At 32.4% G+C, this 26,242-nt stretch overlaps 2 protein-coding genes across 7 annotated transcripts in view; both read left to right on the forward strand.

The window, feature by feature from the left end:
* Positions 1-26,242, forward strand: part of LOC115968143 (MADS-box protein JOINTLESS-like) — an 80,277-nt gene that overhangs the window by 33,845 nt on the left and 20,190 nt on the right. The gene's annotated exons all lie outside the window — the stretch shown is intronic.
* Positions 1,005-21,064, forward strand: LOC115968138 (MADS-box protein SVP-like). Of its 6 annotated transcripts, none has more exons than XM_031087412.1 (8): positions 1,005-1,249; positions 13,054-13,132; positions 16,224-16,288; positions 16,381-16,480; positions 16,576-16,617; positions 17,417-17,455; positions 18,711-18,766; positions 20,709-21,061. In XM_031087412.1, the coding sequence occupies exons 1-8, from the start codon at positions 1,068-1,070 to the stop codon at positions 20,839-20,841; spliced, it is 696 nt and encodes a 231-aa protein (XP_030943272.1). In that variant the 5' UTR covers positions 1,005-1,067; the 3' UTR covers positions 20,842-21,061. The 6 variants fall into 6 exon arrangements, with proteins under 6 accessions (XP_030943272.1, XP_030943275.1, XP_030943273.1 ...); XM_031087415.1 differs by having other exon boundaries at positions 20,714-20,732; XM_031087413.1 differs by lacking the exon at positions 20,709-21,061 and adding an exon at positions 17,536-17,663 and having other exon boundaries at positions 18,711-18,747.

A 26,242-nucleotide genomic window follows, 5' to 3' on the forward strand; every position in this document is an offset into this window, starting at 1 on the left:
CCCTTGTTTGTTTTCTCATTATTACTTGAGATAACTGCTAGCATAAACATGTTAATTATAATTTATAAATGTCCAACCCTAACGAAATTGTGATTCTATTTAAATAAATATAAATAACCTTATACTTTCTTAAATTAATTTAAAATAATAATTTTATTTATAGATATCTAAAAATTTTAACTAAGATTTAGGATGTTAGAAGTCATGCTACTTTGTCATTTCATATATATAAGATTTTTAGTGATAAAATTTGTAAGGATTAAAAAAAATAAAAAAGGAAATATTCAAGATTAAAAAAAAAAAAAAAATTGGGTTACCCTCCCCATCCCCACCCCGGCTCCTTTGATCCTCTGCCACCACTATATCCACCTATGATATTGTCCAATTACAATTTAATTTTACAATCTTTCAATTATTAGATTTTACCCACAAGACAGCAGTTTTCCAAATTGTTTTGAACTCTCTAGTGTGGTTCCATGCTACACAATAGTTTTTTTTTTTTTTTTTTGAGAAACAAACACACACACACAAGGGAAAGAGATTCTAATACAAAGGTACACCATAACAATTTTGTTAGTTATGTGGGATATGTAAGGGTACACCCCTTGCTCAGATTTTATTTTATTTTATTTTTCCATATATATATATATTTTTTATTGGTTGAGTAAGTGCAGTTTTTTTCACAAAAAAGGGTAGGAACAAAAAAAAGCAAGTGCAGTTTGATTTGATATATTTTTGATCTGATACTTTGTTTAAACTTCTATCAAAGATAATATTCCTCTTCCGTACAAATAATACACAGCTTTCATTTTATTTCTCTCTACCATTCCGAAATCAGTGACATTTACTTTATTGGTTGAGTAATTTATTTTTGTGCTATTCTCTACATGTCTCTTTTCCTCTCTCTCTCTCTCTCTCGACTTTGTATGCAAATATTTTCTATATCTGGAATACTAGCTTGGGCTAATAATTTGGATAGAAGTAGAAATTTGAAGTAAAGGGTCTGATAACCTACGCAGCAAAAAAAGAAAAAGAAAAAAGGATCTGATAACCTAATATCTGGGAAAATGACGAGGAGGAAAATTCAGATTAAGAAAATTGACAACACGACGGCAAGGCAGGTGACATTCTCAAAGAGGAGGAGAGGACTTTTCAAGAAAGCTTTTGAGCTCTCTACTCTCTGCGATGCTGAAATTGGTCTCATGGTCTTTTCTGCTACAGGAAAGCTCTTTGAATTCGCCAGCTCAAGGTTTGAATCTCTTCACACTTCTTTCTACTTATAGAAAAACCCTTTTTATTTTCTCATTTTTTTTGACAAGAGAGAAAAACCCTTTTTTCTATCTATAGAAAAATATGTCATTGTCCATTCCTTGACTGCTTTGTTCATGCTTTCACTATGATTTTATGATTTCTAAGGTGTGTGTGTGAGAGAGTGAGAGACCCAACTGCTCAAAATAAAGATCCTTTACTGAACAAACCAAATAAGTGATTTAAAAAATAGTACTATGTAGCATAAAATAAAGAGAAAATAATTTTAAAAATAGTACTATGTAGCATCAAATAAAGAAATGAAAAAGTACTGCAAAATCTTATGGTTTCTGTCTAAAGAAAAGGGAAAGGAAAAAGGAGAAAAAGAAAGACAAATAAACAGTTTTTTTTTTTTGGTAAACCAAATAAACAGTTTTCAGTTCTTACCTTGAAGGGTTTAACGTATGTGTGTAGCTGCTACTTGTTTTGAAGTTCTATAAGCGGGTTATTTTGTCTTTGAATATTGCTAATTATTGCCTATTAATTAGCGTATAATCTAATTTTTTATTTTCCCTGAATTTTAGAGTTGCTCTTGCATATTGTATAGCTTCAATTAGCTGCTTCAAATCTGCCTTTAATGATTGCTTTCTTAAATTTTAAAAAAATAAAGAAAAAATAAAAACTCTTCCCTTAAGAAGAGTAAGAAAACTCTAAAAAAATTGTATTTCTCTTCTTTCACACTTTTTTTAAATTGAGGGATGCATGAGGTATATAAACTCCATGTCCAACCATAACTTTCCTTATGTTTATTATATAACTCCAAAAAAAACTCTCTATACATTCATTATGTAAACTTGCCTCATTATTTTATGTATCATAACTATTCAACTAACTCATTTCATGAATAAAATAGATTTTCACAACATAAATTAAGTTTAACTTTCAACACCTTCTCTTAAACTTAATTTTTGATCACCACAAATTAGGCTTGCATATTGTAGAAGGTGTCAAAATTTAGTGGCTTGGTGAAGATATCTGCGCCCTAATCATGTGACTTCACAAACTCAAGTGGAATTTTTTTTCTAGTAATACGTCCTCAAATAAAATGATACTAGGTATCAATGTGCTTGCTTTGGTCATGAAAGACTAGGTTCTTTACAAGAGCCAGTGTTAACTTATTGTCCACAAATTCATAGCTTTTTCTTGCAACATTTGCAACTCCATCAACAAATTTATAAGCCAAATTGCATGACAAACATTGGAGGTAGTAGCAACATACAGTCACAATTGGTTGCTTCTTGGATGTCCATGCAAATGCATTATCACCCATATAGAATACAAACCCACTATCACTCTTTCTATCATCGGTGTCCCCAGCCCAATCATTATCGCTATAGCCAACAAGTTTAAACTCTTTTGAGGGTGAATATAATAGTCCAAAATTTAGTGTACCTTTCATATAGCGAAAAATTCTCTTGGCTGTCATCAAATGATTCATGGTTGGTACTTCTATGTTGCGACTAAGAAGTCCAACGCCAAAGAGAATGTTTGGTCTTGTGCATATTAGGTACCTCAAACTTCCAACCAAACTCTTGAAGAATGTTTGATTTACCCTCTCTGTATCGTCATGCTTTGACAACTTCACTCCACATTCCATAGGAGTACTAACTAGTTTTAATTTGACATCTAAAATTTCTTAAGGATCTCCTGTTAGGAATCTCATATTTGTTCTAATATCCTAATACTTCTTATATTTCCATCCCTTCAATTAGAATTTAGTCCCAAGATAGGATTGAGTTAGCTAGTTACACATGTTGGGATTAGAATAGAGTTAGTTAGATCTCTTGGCATATGTAACAATATAATCATATGGATTAATTAGTGAGAGCACATGCTATATTAATAAGCCAATAGAATTAAGCCATGTGTGGCCAACAAGATAAGAACTTGGGTTTTATAAATACTTGCATGTAACCTTAATTTGTAACATTTTAAAGAATAAACCAATTTCTTGCTTAGTGCATTTTCTCTCTCTTAATATTTCTTTATGGAGGGAGGCTAACTCGAATTAAGTAAACTCATCGACATTTTGTATCCATTTCCATACACTTCCCACCAATCCCCCTTAGGAACCATTGGGTTTCTAACAAATGGTATCAGGGCTGTCGATCTTGAAATGACCAAATCTGTTGCAACTCATCAAGCTTTCATTGAGTTTACATTCAATGGTGGAGATCCTTATTGTCGGCTTCTCAAGCTCTATGAATTCTTTTCTCTAGAAAATATGCCACCACATCTCATGTTTTTCATTGCCTCTTATTAAATGTAAGGAGAGGCGTGGGAATATTTTCAAGACGTGCAAGCATCGGGGTTATGCACAAATTGTTTGGATTTCATATGCACTACAAGACCGGTTTTGAACACCAATCCTTGATGCATCAATGGAGATTATCACCCAAGAATCCAAGATGCAAAATCCCATGAATTTCATGCCAGAGGTCTAAGAACCAATTCTTAATGCACAAATATAGGCTGCCACTCAAGAGTTCACGATTCAAGAATTCTAAATCCAAGTGTCAGTGATTCAAGAATCAAAGATGCAAGAGCCAACAATTCCAATGGTTCAAGAATCAAATGAGGGCACGAGGATCCAAGAACATTCCAAGGTCCAAGAATTTAAGCGGGTTTTGAAAGTACACGAGACCCCTAATCAAAGAGAAGTTTATGAATATGGTGATCAAGATGTCATTAATATATTGGTCCTTTGGAAGATTTCATTTGATGATGATGCCAACCATAACAACACCTTGTGGGCTATTCTGAAAGGGAGAGGAATGTTAGGAATCTCATATTTGTTGTAATATGCTAATACTTCTCGATGTTCCATCCATTCAACTAAAAGTTAGTCCCATGGTAGGATAGAGTTAGTTAGTTAGTTACACATGTTGGGATTAGGATAGAGTTGGTTAGAGCTATTGGCACATGTAACACTATAATCACATAGTTGGTGAGAGCACATGCTTAACTAGTAAGCAAAAGGATAAAGCCATGGGTTATGATAAAGCCATGTATGAAAATGGATGTGAATTGTAAACACTTAACTCTTCCTTATTGCATTTCCTTTCTCTCCTATATTTCTCTATGCCTTTAAGTCTATTCACTTACAATCCACACCCATTTTCAAACACTTCCCACCCATCCCCTTTAGCAACCAACAAGTTCCTAGCATCTCCTTAGTCATTTCGAACTCCTTAGTCATTGCTTTCTTGAAGTCTTCATACTTACTTGGATTGTTTCTTATAAAAATCAAATCATTTATATACAAATAAAAAATCAAGATACCTCCATTTTTTCTGCACCTTACAATATGGTTCATGTTCATGTGCGTATTTATAGAATCTTTCTCTTGAAAATATTTGTCAATTAGGTTGTTTCAAGCTCTAGGTGCCTGTTTAGAGCAATATAGAGATTTCTTAAACTACAAAGCTTTGTTTTCATTCTTTTTGACAACATAGCCTATAGGCTGCTCAATGTAAACTTATTCTTCAATTTAAACATTCAAAAAAGAAGATTTTAGATCCATTTAATAAATTCTCCATTTTTTTTGAGCTGCTAAAGAAATTAGCAAATACATAGTTTCCAAATGAGCAATTGATCTTCCATAGCATTCTTTAGTGAGAAGTTGAATGAAGCAAAACTTAGGTATTCTACCTATGACGAGGAATTCTATGCTATTGTTCAAGCCATCAAGCATTGGAGTTACTATTTGGCCTACAAGGAGTTTATTCTACACACCGATCATGAGGCTTTGAAATATCTCAATAGCCAATCTAATGTGAACAAGAGGCATGCTAAGTGGGTAAGCTTTTTGCAGCAATTCACTTTCTAATTGAAACGTCAGTGGGGAATTCTCAACAAAGTGGCTGATGGGTTAAGTAGGAGGACTAATTTCTTGGTGGAAATGCAAGCTAAGGTCGCTGGTTTTTAAGTTTTCAAGGAGAGTTACCAAGATGACCCACATTTTGGTGATCTATACCAACAATTGCAGCATGGACAGCAACCTACCAAATCTGACTTTTGGTTGAAGGATGGATTTCTTTTCAAAAGGCTGAAATTATATGTGCCTAAATGTTCTCTACGGTAGTTGATGATTGTTGAACAACATAATTTGGGGCATTTTTGGCAAATCAAAGACCCTAAAATTCCTTAAACAAGACTACTTTTGGCCGGGAATGACTAAAGATGTTGAGCGGCATGTACAAAGTTGCCAAGTTTGTCAAAAAGGAAAGGGTACAACCACTAATGCAGGTCTGTATTTACCCTTTCCAGTGCCTAATAAACCGTGGGAATATATTAGTATGGATTTTGTTCTTGGCCTTCCACCTACACAACAAAAGAGTGATTCAGTCAAGGTGGTAGTGGATCATTTCTCCAAGATGGCTCACTTCATCCCATGCAAGAAGACTTCGGATGCTTCCAATGTGGCTGCTTTATTTTTCAAAGAAGTCTACAAGCTTCATGGTATACGCCTATCTATTGTTTTTGACAAGGATGCTAAATTTCTTGCTCATTTTTGGCGAACTCTATGGCACAAGATAGGAACTGAATTGAGCTTTAGCACTTCTTTCCACCCTCAAACAGATGGTCAAACTGAAGTTGTCAACCGGAGTTTTGGAAATCTCTTGAGATGCTTGATTGGAGAAAATCCTAGGAACTAGGAAAGTATCCTTCCCTTGGCTGAATTTGCTTACAACTCTTCTCTTAATTGGACTATTAAGACATCTCCTTTTGAAGTTGTGTATGTGAATAAACCTTTGGGTGTCTTAGATTTGGCACCCTTGCCACTTTCTAAGAAGGAGAATGTAAGAGCAACAGAAATGATGGATTTTATGCAATTTGTCCATGCATAAGTCAAGGAGAGAATTGAACATTCCAATGCAAACTACAAGGCTGCTGCTGATATTCACTGAAGGAGACTAATTTTCAAGGATGGGGACCTTGTATGGGTGATTTTGACTAAAGAAAGGTGTCCTCATGGCTCCTATTCTAGGTTGGAAGCAAGGAAAGTAGGTCCATGCAAAGTATTGACTAAAATCAATGATAATGCCTACACAGTCCAACTACCCCCTCACTTAAACATTTCTAATGCCTTCAATGTGAAGCATTTAATGCCTTATTTTCCAACTGAAACTTGAGGGCAAGTTTCATTTATGGAGGGGAGTATGATGCAGCCACCCTCTATCCTTAGGCCAGCCAACCAACCCCCCGTCTACCATTAGGACTGACAACCAGCCACCCTCTATAAGCCAAACAGCCAGCCAACCTTTCTGACCTCTTAGGGCAGCCAGCAGCCCCTTATTTTGACTTCTGATATCTGCCTTGTATCCTCTTTAATTACAGTTTTGACTTATGCAATTATTAGCTACTTTAGTTCCTAATAGTTCAAGTTCTTGATCAATTGATCTTGATTCCCATCACTAGGTGCCTGTTTCAAGCTATATAGAGATTTCTTAAACTACAAAGTTTTGTTTTCCTGCCCTTTGACAACATAGCCTATAGGCTGCTCAATATAAACTTATTCTTCAATATAAACATCCAAAAAAGAAGATTTTACATCTATTTGATAAATTCCCCATCTATTTTGAGCTGCTAAAGAAATTAGCAAACGTATAGTTTCCAAATGAGCAACTGGGGCAAATACTTTATCATAATCAATACCTTCTTGGCTATTGCCTTTCACTACCAGTCTTGCTTTGTATTTCTACACCTCTCATTTTTGCATTAGTCTTCATCTTTTACATCCATTTTACACCAATTGCCTTCTTTCCATATGGAAGAGTTGCTATCTCTCATGTATCATTCTTCTTTGTTACCTTGATCTCTTCATCCATAGAATTTATCCATTTCTTATCTTGCATAACTTCTTTAATTCTTGTAGGTTCACAATCAGCAAACAGATAAAAGAGCGTTAGATCATCTATATACTCCGTTGAATCATAGAGATCATGTAGACTTCTCATTCTTCTTGGTCACTTCTTTCTAGCGATGATTACGAGGATGGACTTTCATAAATGGGAGATTTTGGTGATGGAGGTGGAGTGTTAGACTCTTCTTGAACTTTATTCAAATGCTCTTCCTCCTCAAGTAAAGGAAAGAAATCATACTTCTCTTCTTCTTGGGTGCTCTCATTTCTCATACCTTCTTCATCGAATTCCACATTTCGACTAACAGTTAATTTTCCAGTGCTCGGATTTTAAGCTTATAACCTTTGGAGCTTGGATCATAGCCAATGAAGACATAATTTTCGCTCTTGTTATCTAGCTTGGACCTCTCCTAATATAGTACATATGGATATGCTATGCTCCAAAACACACAAAGTTGAGAAACGATTGGACAAATAGACTGCATAATTAATAGCTTCAGTCTAACGTTCTTTAGGCATTCTCTTGCTCTTCAATATGTTTTTAGTCATCAATTCTTGGAGTATGACTAGATAATTTGATAATAATTTGGTTCATGGTGTGGCTATTAACACACATCTATCAAGTGCCATCCTCCTTTGGCATGAGTAAGGTTGGTACTACACAAGGAGTCATGTTTTCTCTAATATATCCCTTCTTCAATATCTCCACGAGGACCATAACTTGCACATTCAATTCTTCATGCTCCTTTAGATTTATTAGATAGTGCACTTTGTTAGGTAGGCTATAGAGTAAACTAAGAAGCTTCCTTTTTTTTCTTTAGCCACCAACATGTACACCACTCTAGTACTTTACCTTATATTACAATTGGAAAAAATAAGAAAATTACTACCCTCCTCTTCGAAAGATTTAGGAGTTCTTTCCTTCTTAATTGGCAAAAGGACAAATTCAAATTTTCTAATTTTAAAGGTATATGTATTTCTATGGCGATCTTGGATAGCATGCCCATTATTTTGCCACGTCTACACCAAAGGAGGTAATGACTAACATCCCTGGAAACAATATCACACCAAATTTCATCTTTACAATTATTTCCCATTTCAAAAGGAACAAGGTATCTTTTAGTTACCTTTACCTCTTTACCTTTCTTAAACCATACTATTCGTTAAGGCTTTACATGGGGTTCAATCTTCAACTTAATTTTGTCCACCATTTCTTGTAAAACGATGTTCTCAAAAACTTTTCCGTCAATGTTAATGGAATATACCCTAACATTGGACTTGCATGTGCACTTGAAGATGCTAGGACCAGGTCAACCCTCGTTTGAAACATTTTTTGGAATGACAAGTATTTGATGGATCACTCACCTTCTTCAATTCAATCTCCCAACTTTGCATAACTCCAGTATCATTATATACGGGTTAACCGACATTATCAAACTCTTTGCCATTATCTTCGTCCTAAACTGACATACACATCTATCCTTTTCTATGGACATTAGTTAGCTAGATGACCAATTTGGCCATACATAAAAACAAAAAGATTGTCAGCCATGCTTATTAATAATTACTTACATTTCAAGGAAAAATATACAAAGTAAAGGTTTGACCAAATATTTTGAAAAACAGCTAACAAGATCTATTCACTAGACTTTATATGGTTTGTATATATTTTTGCTAAAACATTGAAGTACTTTGAAAGGACTATCAACTCTAGGCAAAAGTTCCCAAGATATCCAACTGGAAAGCATTCTTCTAAAGATGAATCTACACCAAATCACCTTCCTTAAAAGTTGCTGGTTTTCTATCTTTGTTGGCTTACTTTTTTGGTACTTTTGAATTTGTTTGAGAAATCAGTCTTGAACATTTTCATGCAACTTCTTTATATATTTCACTCTGTCCTCAATGTCTCCACTAAAATTATGAGTAGCAATCTTATATACTTAACTCTTTCCTTAATATCTCCACTACAATGATTAGTAGTAAGCAATAATATCATGTCAATAGCATTAATAGGATTTTTGTTTCGAAGGGTAATAGGATTTTGACTATACACAACTTTAAATGGACTATAATTGGTAGTTTGGCTGGCAAACCGATTGTAAGCAATTCAACTTGAGTTCGATGGATAACTCTTAGAAAATCGCCTAAACTTTGATTAGCAACCTATGCTTGATCAATTTGAGGATAACAAGTTGAACTATGTTGAAGGTTAGTTGCGAACATTAACTAAAGGTTGTGCCCAATGGATTTTGAACTTATATTTCTTGATCTAATGACATAGTCTTTAAAATACAATGAAGTTTTACAATCTCTCAAGGGTAAAAATCAGTCACATGATAAGCATCTAGACTCTTGTTATAATCCTTTTCGTCTTTGGAAAACCCACCACAATATTCATAGAGACATCTTCCCAGAGTGCCTTAGGAATTGGAAATGACGTGTACAACCCAGTAATTTGGCAATTGCTCTTGGGAAAGAGAGAAGTCACCTTCTTTTCAATGATTTCCAACTCTTTTCAATTTCAAATGTCCATGCCTAAACCTTCGTTTAATCCCCATTAAAATGATGCCATTTTTCTGTGTTACCTTTAATATTTTTCATGTTATTGCAAGCTTGTTAGGAATAACCTTTTCCTCCTTGGAGGATAGTGTGGCTAAAGCTCTCTCTCCCCCAAGGTTAAACCCTTCATAAGCAAACCATGCCAAACCCTCCCTCAAAGATTGCAATTTGAGACTTCAAAAAGAAATTTCTAGGATATGGATGAAGCATATATTTATAAGGAGAGTACATAACCAAATTCTTTGAAAGGAGGCTGCACAAGCAGCGGACAAGTCAGGATCTCATAGAAAATATATGATCACGAGCATGGTATTTCTGCTTGAAATCTCAATGGGGTACTGTAGTTGTGTATGTTCAAAACCAGACCTATGTAGGACATCATAGAGAAAGATATAGGGTACTCTAGTTTAACCTGTTCAGATACGGTACTTAAATTGACACAGAATTCTACCATTCTAACAGGCATTACAGATAGGAAAATGGTAACATGAGGAGAGGACAAAAGTGTCCTCTCTTTTATTTTGAAAAATAAAAAAAAGAATTACATTTACATGTTCCTAAATTTAAGAGACTTTACCATCTAAGCAAGGCTAGTTACACAGTTCTTAATGAAGGATTACAGACAGATAGGATAACCACTTACGCTTCAACAGATAGGATAACCACTTACGCTTCAATTGATGATAATTCCATGACTGGAATGATGAAATTGATCAAATGTTTGAATAACCTAGCTGTGAATTTCTATGTTAGTTTCAGTATTGATCTTATAGTCACATTAATCAGGATCATGATAATAACATGGTCTTTTCCATCGTAATTGTGCTCTTTACAGTACATTAGTAGGACTTATCCACTTGTCTTTGATTGTGGTTGTTAAAAATTGCAATTAACCAGATAAAGCATTTTCAAAAGGAATTTCAATGTAGTTAATTATAAAATTTTCAGCAACATTAATTTAAATAACAAGAAGTGCATACCTAGATGTCTAGGATTTTGTAGGGCTTCATGATGAACTGTCATGGAAAACTAATATGTCGAGTTTTGTGAAGTCTTACTTTGAATTTTAGAGTATCTTTTCAATCTTTAAAATTTCCAAAACTAAAACAGTATTAACTCTATGATATTTATCCTGCAAGCAGTAATTATGTAACATTTTATGAAATAGCTTGAACCAAATCCAAAGGTCTAAGTCATTTAATTTGATGCCTGCAAAAATTAGAAATTTACTAAATATTTAAGAATTTTATATGACGTAGAACATAGTAGGAAAATAAGAATAAGAGAATAAACAAGACAAATACTAGACTTCACCACCTAGAATTTTCCTGTAAGCCCTTGACATCATTCACCACCAAACCAAGAGAAAGCAATCATTCTCAAATTTTCAAATTATTCTTATTCAAATTGTACTACCTTTCACGATTACAAATGTACTAGTTTAATAGGGTTTAGGTATTACACCAATATGAAAAATGCCTAATCAAATCCCTTAAAACCCTCAACATTTAAACCAAATTCAAAATTTAAAGTCAAAAACAAAATTATTTTCACATTCAAAAATAATTTTGGTGCCTCAACTTGCATCTCCTTTGCATAACCAAATTTTAGTGCCTCAACGTTACTATCTCTCATGTTTAAAGCTTTACCCTCAAGCTTGTTGGGTAGTTTTTGAGTGGATGCCATTGTTTTGTCTTGTTAGGCATTAATCTTAGTGATTACTTGCTCCCCCAATTTTTACAAAACAGGTGAAACTTTTTGAATTTCCTTTCTTACACTAGCTAAAAGTGGGTTGAGAAGATTCAAGGAAATTTCTTTATATATGTCCAGAGACAATTGTTTCCATGGTTGAAAATACAACAAGTGAATAGATGGACCCAATTAATTTAAAGAAAATTTGAAACATCTCAACAATCAATGCATCACACTCAAGGTCCAACATCACCAAGCATGACCAGACCTTTGCAATAGACTCAAGAATTGAAACCTCCTTCGTATAGTAACAATTGAGCACAGGAGACAAATAGACAAATCTTCAAATGTCGCTACAATCAGCTGAAATATTTCCTTCATTTGCTCATCATCATATAGGGCATCCGGTGTTGTTATCCTTGTAATCTCAATAATGCAAGATGCAACTGAAAAGTTCATTAGTGACCAACACCTTCATTGAGGGTTAAAGTGCATCTTGCATTGATTTGGATGGTGCAAGATCCACATTTGCTAACAAATTTTTGACTCTATCAATAAGTGTGAGGAGGTTATTAATGGAGGAATAAGAGTTAAGGGGGCTTTTCCCAATTCCCATCCTCCTTAAGCTGCTCCTCAAAGTCTCTATCAAAGGAAGTCATTTTTAGCCACAAAATATGACTGAAACTTTAGTCGTTGCTAAGAAGTTGATATGCAGGGGTTGGCTTTTGGGTTTAATGGGCTAATCTCACATCTTCTCTTGAAATTGGGCTAATGGGTGTAGTTTTTTTTTTTTTTTTTTTTTTTTTTTTTTTTGGGACTGATTTGAATTGGGTGGAGGGGATCAAACATTCTTATACCAAGTTGATATAGAATAAAATAGGAGAATAAGGATAAAAGGGGAATAAAAGGTTAAACAAGACAAACATTAGGCTCCACCTTCTAAAATCTGCTTGCAAGCCCTAGGCATCACCACCTAAGGGTATTTGGCATCAATACCAAACAAACAAAAAGTCATCACTCTCAAATCATCAAATTATTCTAATTCAAATTGTATTGCCTTTCACGATTACGAGAGCACTAGTCTAATGGGGTTTATTATCTCTATTAAAAAAAAAAAAAAAGGTTTAATAGGGTTTAGGGATTACACCAATATAGAAATATGCCTAGTCAAATCACTTAAAACCCTCAACATTAAAACTCAATTTAAAATTTAAAGTCAAAAACAAAATAATTTTTACATTCAAAAATAAAATCTTAGATAATTTTGCTCCCTGCATCATAATGTACCCCTTGTGTCAATCAATATAAATAATTTAGGGGTTCATATAGATGTTCACCTTATATAGTTTGACCAAATTAGGGGTTTGCACATAGTTTGTTTCAATCAATATAAATATCACTTGTGCTTCACATATTAATTGGGAACACAATTGGCCTGCAGACAATGGCAGATATGCAATATGCCAACATGAGATAAATAATTAATTCTTCAGTCACCAGCTCAAGTTTTATTTCCTTAGATAAGAGTCAAAAATTCATACTAGTAGTTTATAAGTTCATCCACACTTTCAATTTATTAAAATGAGAGAGAGATAAAAGAATTGAATGTGTTATCCTTTTGTTGTCTGAAGTATGCAGCAAGTAATTGAAAGGCATAATCTACGTCCAGAGAATCTTGGCAAAATGGACCAACTGTCTCTTGAGCTACAGGTTTGATATTTTAAAGTTTTTTAGTTAGGTAAATAAGTGAGGTGGAAAGTCATAAGAAACAGATTACGTCTACTTTGAGATAATATCTCTTGAATCCATAAGAGGTTCCTTTAATTCACAAGGAGAAATTTGAAGTCCACCAAAAAGAATTGAGAAAAAACTTTTAGAAATTTATATTAATGAAATTTTGAATTACCTTGGAGGCTACTATGCATATAAATAGGAAAACAAATCATAGAGAGGCTAGTAGACCATAAAGCACCCTAATTTGTGTTACTAGAGGCATTCTATTCCTCTTTCTGTGAGTAATCCTTAGCCACTAACTGTGCCTTGAATTTTTCAACTTCATTTTCTGATAATGCTTCTTTGTTGCAGTATACCCACTTGAAACCAATAGCCTTCTTTCCCTTGGAAAATTTCATTGATTCCTAAGTCTTATTCTTCTGTAGTGACCCATCTCTTCTTCATCCCTTTAAGAAAATGGATCTCCACTGCTGGTTATGAGAGAAAAGCTAACCATATCTTCAAAGCCATATCTTTGTGGTGCTTTGAGAACCCGCTGCTCTCTACCTTTAGCAATTGAATAAGGCTCTTATTGTTGCTGTGGTGGATCAATATCATTATCATTACCCCTATCACTGAGTGAACTATTCTCGTCAAACTCCACCTCAACAGTTAATTTCTCATGTGAACTGTCATCACTTGTCTTTGCTTCATTCTGTCTCAACATAAAGGCTTCATCGAATATGACATCTCTACTGGTCACCATTTTCTTTGAGATTGGATCCCAAAGCCTATAGCCTTTAAAACCTTTTTCAAGACCAAGAAATATTCATTTTCTTGACTTCGAATCTAATTTAGAATGCTCTCCACTCTGCACATGCACATAAGTTGGACAACTAAAGATTTTTAGACTCGAATAATCAATTGGTCTACCTGACCAAACCTCTTTTGGAATCTTGATCAATGGCTGATGATGGAGATTTATTAAAAATGAAGCTTTCTGTGTTAACTATCTCTGCTAAGAACACCTTAGGCAACTGTATTCAATCTCATGCATTGATGTAGGACACAGTCAAGAATTAAAATTTTATAATTATTTAATTTTAGTATTATTAAGTATTTTTGTTATTTTAGGTTTAGGTTTAGGTTATTTATTTCCTTGTTTTTGGTGTTTTTAATGTTGTTTAGTCAAATTAGGGTTTTATATACTTTCATAGCCGCCTTAAGGTTTCTAGCCGCCTTAAGGTTTCTAGCCACCTTAAGTTTTCTTTTTACTATTTAAACGCATTGCAGCCTCCAAAGGTAAGGCAGTTTTCAGATTTATAAAGATACAGATTTTTTGTCAAATTCTTTCTCTGGTGGATTCCAGTTTATCACTTTGTGGATTTAAAGAACCTCTCGTGGATTCGAAGTTCACTACCCAGAAGCTAACAATTTAGTTTCTGTTCCATCAAGAGAGCATCATCTGTGCTTTCTTTAGGCTTCCGCAACATCAAGCATCTGGCTCTTTCTGCTAAGGTTCTATTCATTCTCTCTAAAACCCCATTATGCTATGGAGTTCCTTTAACTGTGAAGTGATAAATAATACCTTCTAATTCACAAAATCTTATGAATTCTTTATCTCTATACTCTAGTCCATTATTTATTCTAAAGTATTTTATTTTCTTACCAGTTTGATTTTCAACTTGTGCTTTCCACTTTTTAAATATGCCAAACACATCAGACTTATGCTTCATAAAATAAATCCATACTCTTCTAGAGTAGTCATCAATGAAACTGACAAAGTATTGAGCACCGCTATGAGAAGAAACTAAAATTGGACTCCAAACATCTAAATGAACATAGTCAAGAACACCTTTACTTATATGAGAGCTTGTTTTGGAACTGACTCTGTGTTGCTTCCCATACACATAATACTCATAGAAGTCTAGCTTGCATGTCTTCACCCCCTTTAATAAATTTCTCATGTGCAGCTCTAACACGCCACGTTCACCAATATGGCCAAGTCACATATGCCATAATTTTGTGTTGTCAATGTTGGACTATATCGAAGTGGTGACTACAACTCTTCTTACAACTGTGTTCCCAATCAATCTGTAAAGCGTGCTTACTTTCTATCCCTTCATCACCATTAAATCACCTTTGGTAATCTTTATGATTCCGCCTTTTGATGAGTATGAATACCCCAAATCATCCAATACTCCTAAAGAAATTAAAATCTTACTAAGATCTGGAACATTTCTGACAATACTAAGAACTCTTACAACTCCATCAAACATCTTGATCTTCATGCTACCAATCCTAATAACTAGGCATGTAGCATCATTACCCATTTGGACCATACCACCATTGTAAGGCTTATATGTGTCAAACCAATCTTTCTTTGGAGTCATATGATATGAGCATGCTGAATCTAAAACCCAAAATTCCTATAGAACATTATTACTTGCATGAGACAGAAAGTAAAACTGCACTAACCTCACTTTCATCTGATGTTTCTTCAACAACACTAGTTGATTCTAGGGGCTTCTTTCCATTCATCTTCTCCTCTAAATGCTCTTTCAACTCTTTACACTGATTCTTGTTGTGCCCTTTCTTGTGACAATAAAAGCACACTACATCTTTCTTTGTACGTGATCTAGACTAAGATCTGTTTCCGTTGGATTTTGACTCATTTCTACACCAATAACTCCTCTAACTTTACAATAAGTCCATTAGCCTGAGAACCATCATCATCTTGCTTCATCTTTACATGTGACAAGAGAGCACTAGTCACCTCATCGAGTACTACAATCTCTTTCCCGTACATCAATGTACTCACTAGATAATCAAAATGTGTAGGCAGTGATGCTAATAAGAGTAATGCTTTATCTTCATCCTTATAATGCACCCCAAAACTTGACAATTGGGTGTTCAACATGTTAAACATGTTGAAATGCTCCAACAGATCTGAACCCTCCTTCATATGCAAACTGTAAAATTGCTTCTTCACGTACAACTTGTTCGTCAAATTCTTTCTCATATAAAGACCTTCACGGTAACACATCACATTTCAAAAATCTTCATGAACATAAATTGTTTATATTAGCTTGAGAACGGTACCTCCTACGCCATGTTGAGCAAGGAAATTGAGGAGAAGACACATGAACTGAGGTATTATAGCTACATCACTATCATCTTGTTACTGTAGAAACATGTACATACCACAATAAATTAATGTTGAGAAATGTTCACACCTAACACAGGAAGATTAGGGGAGAAGAACTCCCTGGAATGGATATAGAAGAATTACAGAAACTAGAGAAAGAGCTTGAAGTAGGCCTGAGCCGTGTTATAGAAACAAAGGCTTGTCTCTCTTTTTTATCTCTGTTTGCCGGCATTATAATGGAGTGTTGAAATTTATGCACTTTCTCTTAATATAAGAAACTTTTGTCTTGCAGGGTGAAAGATTTCTGGAAGAGATCACTGCCCTTCAGCAAAAGGTCATGTTCCAAACTTTAAATCTTTGCAGGACATTTCATACAATTATCATAATGTTTGCAAGACATTTCCGGAACAAATCAGTGCCCTTGAGCTAAAGTTCATATGGCTTCAATGTATAACAGTTTCTTACTTTAGTGATGATCCGCTCCATAATAATATCATGGTAAAATATTGAAATATTAGGTGGAAAGAAGAAACTAAGAGAAGTTGAAAGAACACAAGGTATTAAGGTGGTTTTGTCTTAGATGCCTACGTGAACAGTAGAAAGTTTTAAACAACTACATATTTATTATTGAATTTTGGGTATAATAGTGTACTTTTTTAAGGGAATATGTAGTAGACTAACTCTGTGTTAACCCTAGGATTGCAGTAATATAGTTTAATGCTGTGTACAATTAGGACTACTATAATGTAATAAGCTTAAACCCTAAATCCATATCTTTAGCAAATGTCAGCTGTAAAACTTTGTCATAATGTGAATGCAAGTTGGTGCAAGTTCATAAAAATAGTGGTTTTTGCGTGCATTGGCTAGCTCAATGGGTAGAGAAAGGAAAAGTTCACATGGCTAACAACAAATAACAAGCACCATTGAATATTTAGTTGAAACCATTGTTAACATAAATTCAGAACTGAATGTTATATTGTTTATCCTATCACCTAACCTATACCAATTCATAACGCATCTATTTCTTATATAAGAAGTTAGGTAAATATACCATATTAATTAAATCATATTTTGTATTTAAGCCTAAGAAGTCTTAGTAATGGCTCTCTATTCATCTTTTTCTTTTAATGCAGGGAGCCCAACTGATGGAAGAAAACCAACGATTAATACAGGTAATAGGTCTGTTTTTTTTTAAGAAAAAATTCTTCCTCATCTCTTCCTATCTCAGTTATAAAAAATGTCTCTTCAACAGATGGAGAATCTGTTTAGCACTAAAAAACATGTACTTAAACAAGGTCAGTCATTTGAGTTAATCAACAATATTTGCAGTTCTTCTGATCCTCAAGACAATGATAGTTTAGACATATCTCTCAAGTTGGGGTAAGTTTGTGAAATTCTTAAAATTTCGAGTTTTTTGGATGAAGTATGAAATAATATTCAGGATTCAATAAAAGGATATTAACATCGAACCTCAATATTTAGAGGCCTTATAGCAAATAGATAAATTTGTCCTTAGGTTTAGTTATTTCTCTGGATTTAGAATTACAATATATTCTAATTTTCAATTCTATATGGGCTTATCTGGTACTGAAAGATAAATTTGTTGGTGAAATTAATGGTTGCAACCACAAGTTGATGTCACTTTCAACTCATCAATGAGCAATTTTTCTGGTTGTGTAGCAACTTAACTATCATCATTGACTACGTGCCTAGAAATGCATGCTGCTACTATAGAGAAACTCTTTGCGTTAGTACATCTTTCTCTGTCTTGCAAGTTACCTTTTCCTAAATAAATTTGAAGTATAGTGAAGATCAAGAAGCATACATGGATTCTCTTTTCTCTAATACAAAAGAAAAAAGGACCATGTTTAAGTGAATACAAATCCTAGCTCAGAGCTATAATTAACTTTCTATAAGACCAATTTGTTTCCACCAATTGATTCTAAGAGAGTCTACTTGTGTATACGGTAGATTTTGGATGCTTAGTCATTTTTATGGATGAATCAAGGGTCAATTTGTTACAATGGAAAATGAAGTAGAGGGTGTTGGAAAAGGTTGAGTGTAGGTTTAAGACTGATGTCAAGTCATACTATTGATAAATTGATTCACAATTCTGCAATAGGTTTTATTTATCTTTGCGTGATTGCCAGTATTACATATTTTCCGCAACATTTCTTTATAAAAAAGGGTGCTTTTGAGTACACATTGGTTTAAGCCTTTAGGTCTAAAATTGTTTTCAAGTCAATCTTGCTTGCAATAAGACTTCTATTAGCTTCCTATGATTTTGCATTCCAAATTCTTGCACCAACTTGAGAAGAGTGATATCATAATTCATAATATTAATTTGTTCCCACTGTTTTCTTTTTTGTTTTTTTTCTTCTTCTTTTTTTTTTTTTGTTTTTAATTTTGAATTTTCAATTTTTCTAGGTTGGATTGTTCTATTTCCTAGTCTTCCTTGACAACTCAAGATTAGCACTTCACAGGTTTCATCCATATTTAATTAGATCTTGTCTTGGTTCTCTCTCTCTCTCTCTCTCTCTCTCTCTCTCTCTCTCTTCATATATATATATATATATAAGTAAATAAAATGAAGCAAGTTTTTAAATTATATGTTTTTTTTTTGGGTCAAAATTGCATCAGTATATAATTTGGTATTCACTAATCACCACTAAGTAAACTCATAAATAAAAAATAAAAAAAAAACAAAAAAAAAAAACAAACAAACGTTTAACATGTTAGGGCTAGTGCTAACAAAAATCAAATGTCATTATTTTCTTTCTTTTTCTTTTTTTCTCATTTTGTTTTGGTGATGCTAATGTGAATATCTAGAACTCCTCAAATAATTGATTATCTACCTGATGTGTGTATTACTCTTCAAGTAATAGACTAATCAATTGTGAATGACTCTTTTTAGTCCTTTTTCTCACTTTACTCAAAATAACAACCAAAATGTGAAGTGAATCATGAACAGTACATGAGGTCACTTATAATGCTAGTAGGTTTACACCTGGAAATCTCACCAAACATATATTTTTTTGTTGGTATAACAAGAAAACATGAATATATTAAACATTTTAAAATTAATAATTACACTTACCACTTCTATCTTTGTATAATTTGATTTATTAATCATATATAGTTCATGCGGTCACATCCTTTGATTTATATTTTTTTTTTAATCCCAATTCTCGAATTGCTGAATTGAGATATGTATCTAAAGCATGTACTTTATTATATTACAGTTTGAATTAATTAAGCTCATGAATCAAAAAACAAATAAAACTACTTCAAACATCTAGTCTCTTAGGTCGAGAGATATGTAATGTGGTACCCCATTTACTGATACCAAACAAAAAAAATTCTTAACTTCAAATTAGTTGAGTGTGACCTTATATACCAAAGGTTAACAAATATTGGAACTTGATGTAGACCACACTTAAATAAAATAAAAAATTTCCCAATATCCAAATATTGCACTTTAAGCTAAATGGGTTGTGCTGATAGGCACCATAAGCAGCTTTTTGTGCTTCACAACATCTTTTTTTTTTTTTTGGCAACTTTATGTCCTTTTTTTGCAGCTTTATAGACTGTGAAGCTAGCTTCATAGAGAGAAAAAAAAATATTAAAATAGATTGTGGGGCTAGTTTTATATATTTTTTTTCTTTCAGTTATCCAATTTTTTATTAAATAGGATTTACATTAGTCTAACCTTAACAAGCACTACATAGGTTGTGGAGCCAGCTTCATATAGAGAAAAAATATATTTTAAAATAGATTGTGGGGCTATTTTTTTTTTTTTTTTTCTTTCCGTTATCCAATTTTTTATTAAATGGGATTTACATTACTCTAACCTTAACAAGAACTACACGAAACTTGTTAACATTTGCCTTTATAAAATCATCTAATAGAACTCATGAATCAAAAAACAAATAAAACTACTTCAAACATCTAGACTCTTAGCACAAGTGATATGCATAGTGGTATCCCATTTACCGCTACCAAAAAAAAATTCTTAACTTCAAATTAGTTGAGTGTGACCATTTATACTAAAGGTTAACAATTATTGGAACTTGACGTAGACCACAATTGAATAAAATAAAAAATTTCCCAATATAAATGGGTTGTGTTGTTATCGGGTATCATAAGCAGCTTTTTTTGCTTTACAGCATCTTTTTGTCCTTTTTTTTGCAGCTTTATGCCTTTTTTTTTTTTTTTTTTTTTTTTTTTGCAGCATTATAAGTTGTGGAACCAACTTCATAGAGAGAAAAAATGTTAAAATAGATTGTGGGGTCAGTTTTATGTTTTTTTTTTTTTCCTTATAATAAATCTAATTTTTTTTTTATTAAATAAGATTTGCATTAGTCTAATCTTAACAAGCAGTGTACGGTACTTATTAATATTTACCTATATAAAATCATCTACTAGAACAGGTGACAAGAGTGCTTGGCCAGTTTATCCCAGGCATATGGAACAATATATGTGGAGCATATCGCTTGAGCTAAGACGGACCATTTTCGTTCCTTCTTCTCAATCAAATTATCTTATTCAGGAAAAATAAAATAAAAAAGTTCCATTTTTGTATCTGAAAAGGTAACTGGACCAACTTCTGGTCCCTTTTTGTATTTAAGTCATGGGCCCGCTTCTGCAAAAAAATTAGAAAAAAAAGTCGTGGCCTCAAAAATCTAGTCCGTTTATATTTTGTTGAAAAAGTTTAGATGTTGACCTCTCCATTGGTCCCTATTTTTTATTACTGGGAGTCTGCAACTAAATCCGGTAGTACTTTAAGGCTGTTTGGTAGGGGTATTTTCATATTATTTTTCAATATAATATGAGAATTATGGTTTAAAAAATGATGTGAAAATATGTATTTAAAGTACTCACTAGTCTCATTACACGCGTTTTGCACATGTGATGAGGTTTTTTTTTTAGCAAAAAAAAAAAAACTTTGTTTTTATTTTATATATATAATCTTTATTTTGAAAATTTAATTTATAAGTAGATAAAACAACTTCAAAATTAACAGAAGAGTAGTCTTTTTTTTAGGCAATATTTTAGTGGGAGTTAAAATTGCATTTTTATCAAATTGTCCTTTAATTTTGTCTCTACTTAAACATAAGGGTGTAGAGGCATTTTTGAACTAAAAAAATAAGGAATCTAAACAAGGAAAACCCCTTAAATAGTAGTATAAATAATGCAAAAAATGCGTTTGGTACTATATTTCTAATAGCCTCATTTTAAAAGTGAAAAAACATAATTGTGTGTTTGGTATGTATGTGTATTTTTTATTTTTTTTTTAAGTGATGACATGTAATCTAATTAGTGGGACATACAGTTTTTAAAATATTTACAAAAGTGTCATTGAATAATGTTATTTCAAAATTGAAAATTGGTAAGAAGAGTTTTCTAAATTCAGTGTTTAAACACCCTAAAATGATAAACGTAACTTAATCACTCCTAAAATAACACTCCTACCAAACATGTTTTTTTTTTTTTGGGGCCCACATTTTTGTGTTTATTAATTTGATTCCAATATTATATATTATATATGTTTCAACATTTTCATTATTTTTTCACTCTTTCAATCTGAATATGTATCATTTTTACTCTCTCATTGTTTTCTCCATTATTATTATTATTATTATTATTATTTTATAAACATTTTTTCTCTATTATATTATATTATTTATAATGAAGAAAACAAATTGACACCTTCCAAAACATAGGGTTACAAAGTAAATTCTGCCAAATAGGAATAAAGTAGAACTTGCTCTTTTTCTACTTCTCTCTTTGTAAGTTTAGATGATATAAATGAAATTTCCATTTTTATATATTTAGTAGTATTGTTGGTTTTATTTTTACATTTTTTGGGCCTAAAACTTAAGTAATTTTTTTTAACATATCAAAGAATATTATCAAACATTTAAATCTCCTCATTTTTACAAAATGTGCCATTAAATTATAAAAACTTTTGCCAAGAGCATTGTAGCTCAATTGACAAATACGCTTCTTCCAATTATTGAATTATAAAAATAAAAATAAAATGGTAAAACCATTTTTCTAAACCTATTATGGTTAAATAATTAGCAACAATACATTTATTAAAAAAAAAACGATACATTTTAACTTTTCATTAGTAATTAATCCCCCCCCAAAAAAAAAAATAGTAATGACTCAACGATATTGACAAAAGAGTGAACAAATTTCATTTTAACCCAATCACATTTATTAGGGACCTAAAAACACTTAATTTTGCCTAATTGCCCTTTTTAAAGGATAATTACAACAATAATTGAGAAATCATTAATATTTGATAATCGAATTAATCAAGTATGTGCAACCTTGCAATTATTTTTAGTTCAATCAATTAGGATTATGACATGTCTCTAATTTTAAATTGAATACTCATGGTACCAATTAAAATCAATTGTTCACAATCACACCTGATCGGACTCAACCTTGTGTATACATTTTAGTAGTTAAAACTTGATTTCATGATATCTTTTAATCCAATGGTTTCGATCGAAACCTGTGTGCCGTAATTTGATTATTAAGATTTCAATATTTGTTTTATATGAAATGAATGAAATTACGGTCAAAAGTTATGATTTTACCTTCTGGATGTAAAATTACCCTTTTGTGTCCAGATGAGGTTAAATACAGGTGATAAAATTAGGTGTCTACAAAAGTGTAAGAATAAAAGCCTTTTTTTTTTTTTTTTCTTTTTCTCATTATTACTTGAGATAATTGTTAGCATAACCATGTTCACTATAATTTATAAATGTCCAACCCTAATAAAATTTTGATTCTATTTAAATAAATTTGAATAACCTTATAAATTCTTAAATAAATTATATACTGTGGGAGGGTTTCTTGTTTCAGCCCCCAATTACCAAGTATTGTCCGCTTGGGAGGGTTTCTTGTTTCAGCCCCCAATTAGCAAGTATTGTCCACTTTGGTTATGCCTCACGGTTTTGCTCAATCTCACATCGGGGAGAGACGCCTCCCACATGTGCCTTATAAGCTTGAGCCCAAGACACATGTGTACCAAGCAGACAATACCTGCTAATTGGGGGCTGAGACAAGAAACCCTCCAACATTAAAAGACGACACGTGTACCACTACTACACATGTGGGGGCCAACTATTTAGAAGGTAATATTAAAATTGTATGAATTGGGCCTATGGCCCAATCCGAGGATATCAACCAGTCCGAGGATGGTTAAATAAGGTTATAATGGGAATGGTATAAGAAAAAGAAATAAAGATTGTATGTAACAATAAAAAATACACCCGAGGATAAAATAATGTGGAGGTGATACCTGAAGAGTGATACAACAGCCTTACAGCTACTAGTTAATGGCTCTGGGAGGTGTTGGATGGGACAAGAAGGAGCTCCTAGAATCCAATCTACACGTGTATGGTAGGGATGACACCAAGATTGTAATATATAGTACAGGAAGGTGACCTAAAAGGGGGATCGGAAAAAACTCAAGAAATCTTGGTAATAACATTGTGAACTCTTGGAACTTTGTTCATAAACAAGATATTATAACTTAAGCTCCTTAGGCCGTGCTGAGGACAGATTTTCCTATTTTACTTATGTTTAACAATCTTAATTCAGTAACTTTTATTGTCTTTCTTCTGGAATAGAACTAGTTCTTTTACCCATGCTCTATAAATTCATTGTTTGGGCTTATTGGGCTAAAATCCAATTTTGTATTGGGTCTAATCCAAACTCAGTCCTTACATATACTTAAAAAATAACAATTTTATTTATAGATATATAAAAAATTTAACTAAGATTTAGGATGTTAGAAGTCAAGCTACTTTGCCATTTCATTTATATATATATATAGATATGGGTTCAGTTCAAGTTACACCTGATATAATTCTAAGCAATGTTACACTACCCAATAACTTGTTTTAGAATTCATATTTTGAGAATCTCACATGGTAAATAACATCTGATTGGCATAAAAATTGGCATGCATATTCAGCACATATAGAACGTGTAATTCAATGGTAGGATTCTTTAAATATGAACTTAATAACAAGTTATTGGGTAGTGTAACACTATTTAGAGTTACATTAGGTATACTTGAACACAACTCATATATATATATATAAAAGATTTTTTTTTGGATAAAATTTTTAAGGATTAAAAAAAAAAATTCAAGATTTTTAAAAAATTTTGGGTTACCCTCCCCTCCCCCACCCCAGTCTCTTTGATCCTCTGCTGCTATATCCACCTATGATATTGTCCAATTACAATTTAATTTTACAATCTTTCAATTTTTACATTTTACCCAAAAGATGAATAAAATGAAATCAATAGAATTCCATTCAAATTAGAGTTTTAGATTTTATTTTAAAAATTTTAGGGGTGAAAATGCGGTAATTGAAAAGTTTGTGAGACTAAGTTGTAATACATGCAAACAAAAAGGGAATAAATAATTTTTTCACAAAATGCAAATTGGTTGCATTTTAGTCCAAATTATAGGGTGTTAAATATAACAAAAAAAAGTTTATGACCTAGGTTATAATAAGGTCAAACCATAGATAAATAAACGGCAGTTTTTTAATTTCTTTTGAACTCTTTAGTCTCATGCCTTTGTAAACCAATATCATGAAAATGAAAGTCACTCTACATTCAATTTTTAAAAGGAATGTGGAATAAGTGTAACATTGGATTAATTGTTATTATTGTTTTTTGGAAACAAAATTGAATAATTAAGTTAACACAAGCATTGGTTCAAGGATGAAACTAAAAGCTACAAATTATTTAGAAACAATATTTAATTTGTTCTTAACTTTATTTAGCCTCTTCTTCATATATATATATATATATATATATATATAAAACTTTCCTTGTTGTGTCTAGTTTTAAATAACCTTGTATTGAACCTTATTTTAGTCTCTCTAGTTTTCAAATTCAACCGCACACCACCTCTCTAGAGTTGTGTGTGTGTGTGTGTGTGTGGTGGGGGGGGGGGGGGGAGTACTTATTATACCACCCAAGAACTTGTTAATGAATTTATAATTTGAAAATTCCATTGTTGGATTACATGTTTTATATTTTTTTAACATGTATGCCAATTTTCATACTAATCGAATGTTATTTACCATTCGATCAAAAAGCTCATCTTTTATGCATTATTTTAAACCATAAAAACTTGAGTTTATATAATTGATAGATAACATGACTACTGATCTTTGATCACCTTGAAATTTTACAAGCATAAAGAATATACAAAGATCGTGTAATCCAGCGGTTGATTTGTCAAAATTTATATATAATTAAAAAAATATCGATTGGTGTAATATTACTTAGAGTTACACCAAGTGTAACTTAAACTCAACCCTATATGGGACTATAGTTTATTTTGAATTATTTAAATATAGACTATAATTTTTTTTTTAATACTTTTGACATAAAACCTATATATACAAAACATGTATATACAGAAATCCCAAGCATTATTGGACTACAATTTATTCCCTGTCTTTCTTTTCCTCTGTTGTCAACACAGTAAAATAAAAACTCATTCACATGATCACCATGACCACTTTATGCAACAATGCAACACTATACACCCTCGAGATGATCATTTTGGTATCCATCAATTTAGCGCCCTTCTATATGATCACCATGACCACTTTATGCATCAGTGCAGCACTATACACCCTTAGGATGATCATTTTGGTATACATCAATTTAGTGCCCTTCTATATATCATGCAATGGAGGAGAAGAAAGAGAAAATTATTTTAAGAATAGAGATAAATATGGAATGTCATAAATAAAGAATAACAAATGAGATTCTAATCAAAATATTAGCATTAATAAGTATATTTTTTACTATTGAATCTACTTAAATCCAAAAGTTTAGAAAATGTGTAATTTTTTAAAGTTACGTCAAATGTAATTTGAACCCACCTCATATATATATATATATATATA

This window comes from Quercus lobata, chromosome 11 (assembly GCF_001633185.2).
Source record: "Quercus lobata isolate SW786 chromosome 11, ValleyOak3.0 Primary Assembly, whole genome shotgun sequence".
Classification (NCBI taxonomy): domain Eukaryota; kingdom Viridiplantae; phylum Streptophyta; class Magnoliopsida; order Fagales; family Fagaceae; genus Quercus; species Quercus lobata.

Bases quoted from the DNA above. Each gene is read 5' to 3' on its own strand.
- LOC115968138 (XM_031087412.1), top strand. From the start codon at position 1,068: ATGACGAGGAGGAAAATTCAGATTAAGAAAATTGACAACACGACGGCA. The intron at 13,133-16,223 runs GTTTGATATTTT...TGTTTATATTAG, and splicing joins AACTGTCTCTTGAGCTACAG to CTTGAGAACGGTACCTCCTA. The intron at 16,618-17,416 runs GTCATGTTCCAA...CTTTTAATGCAG, and splicing joins TCACTGCCCTTCAGCAAAAG to GGAGCCCAACTGATGGAAGA.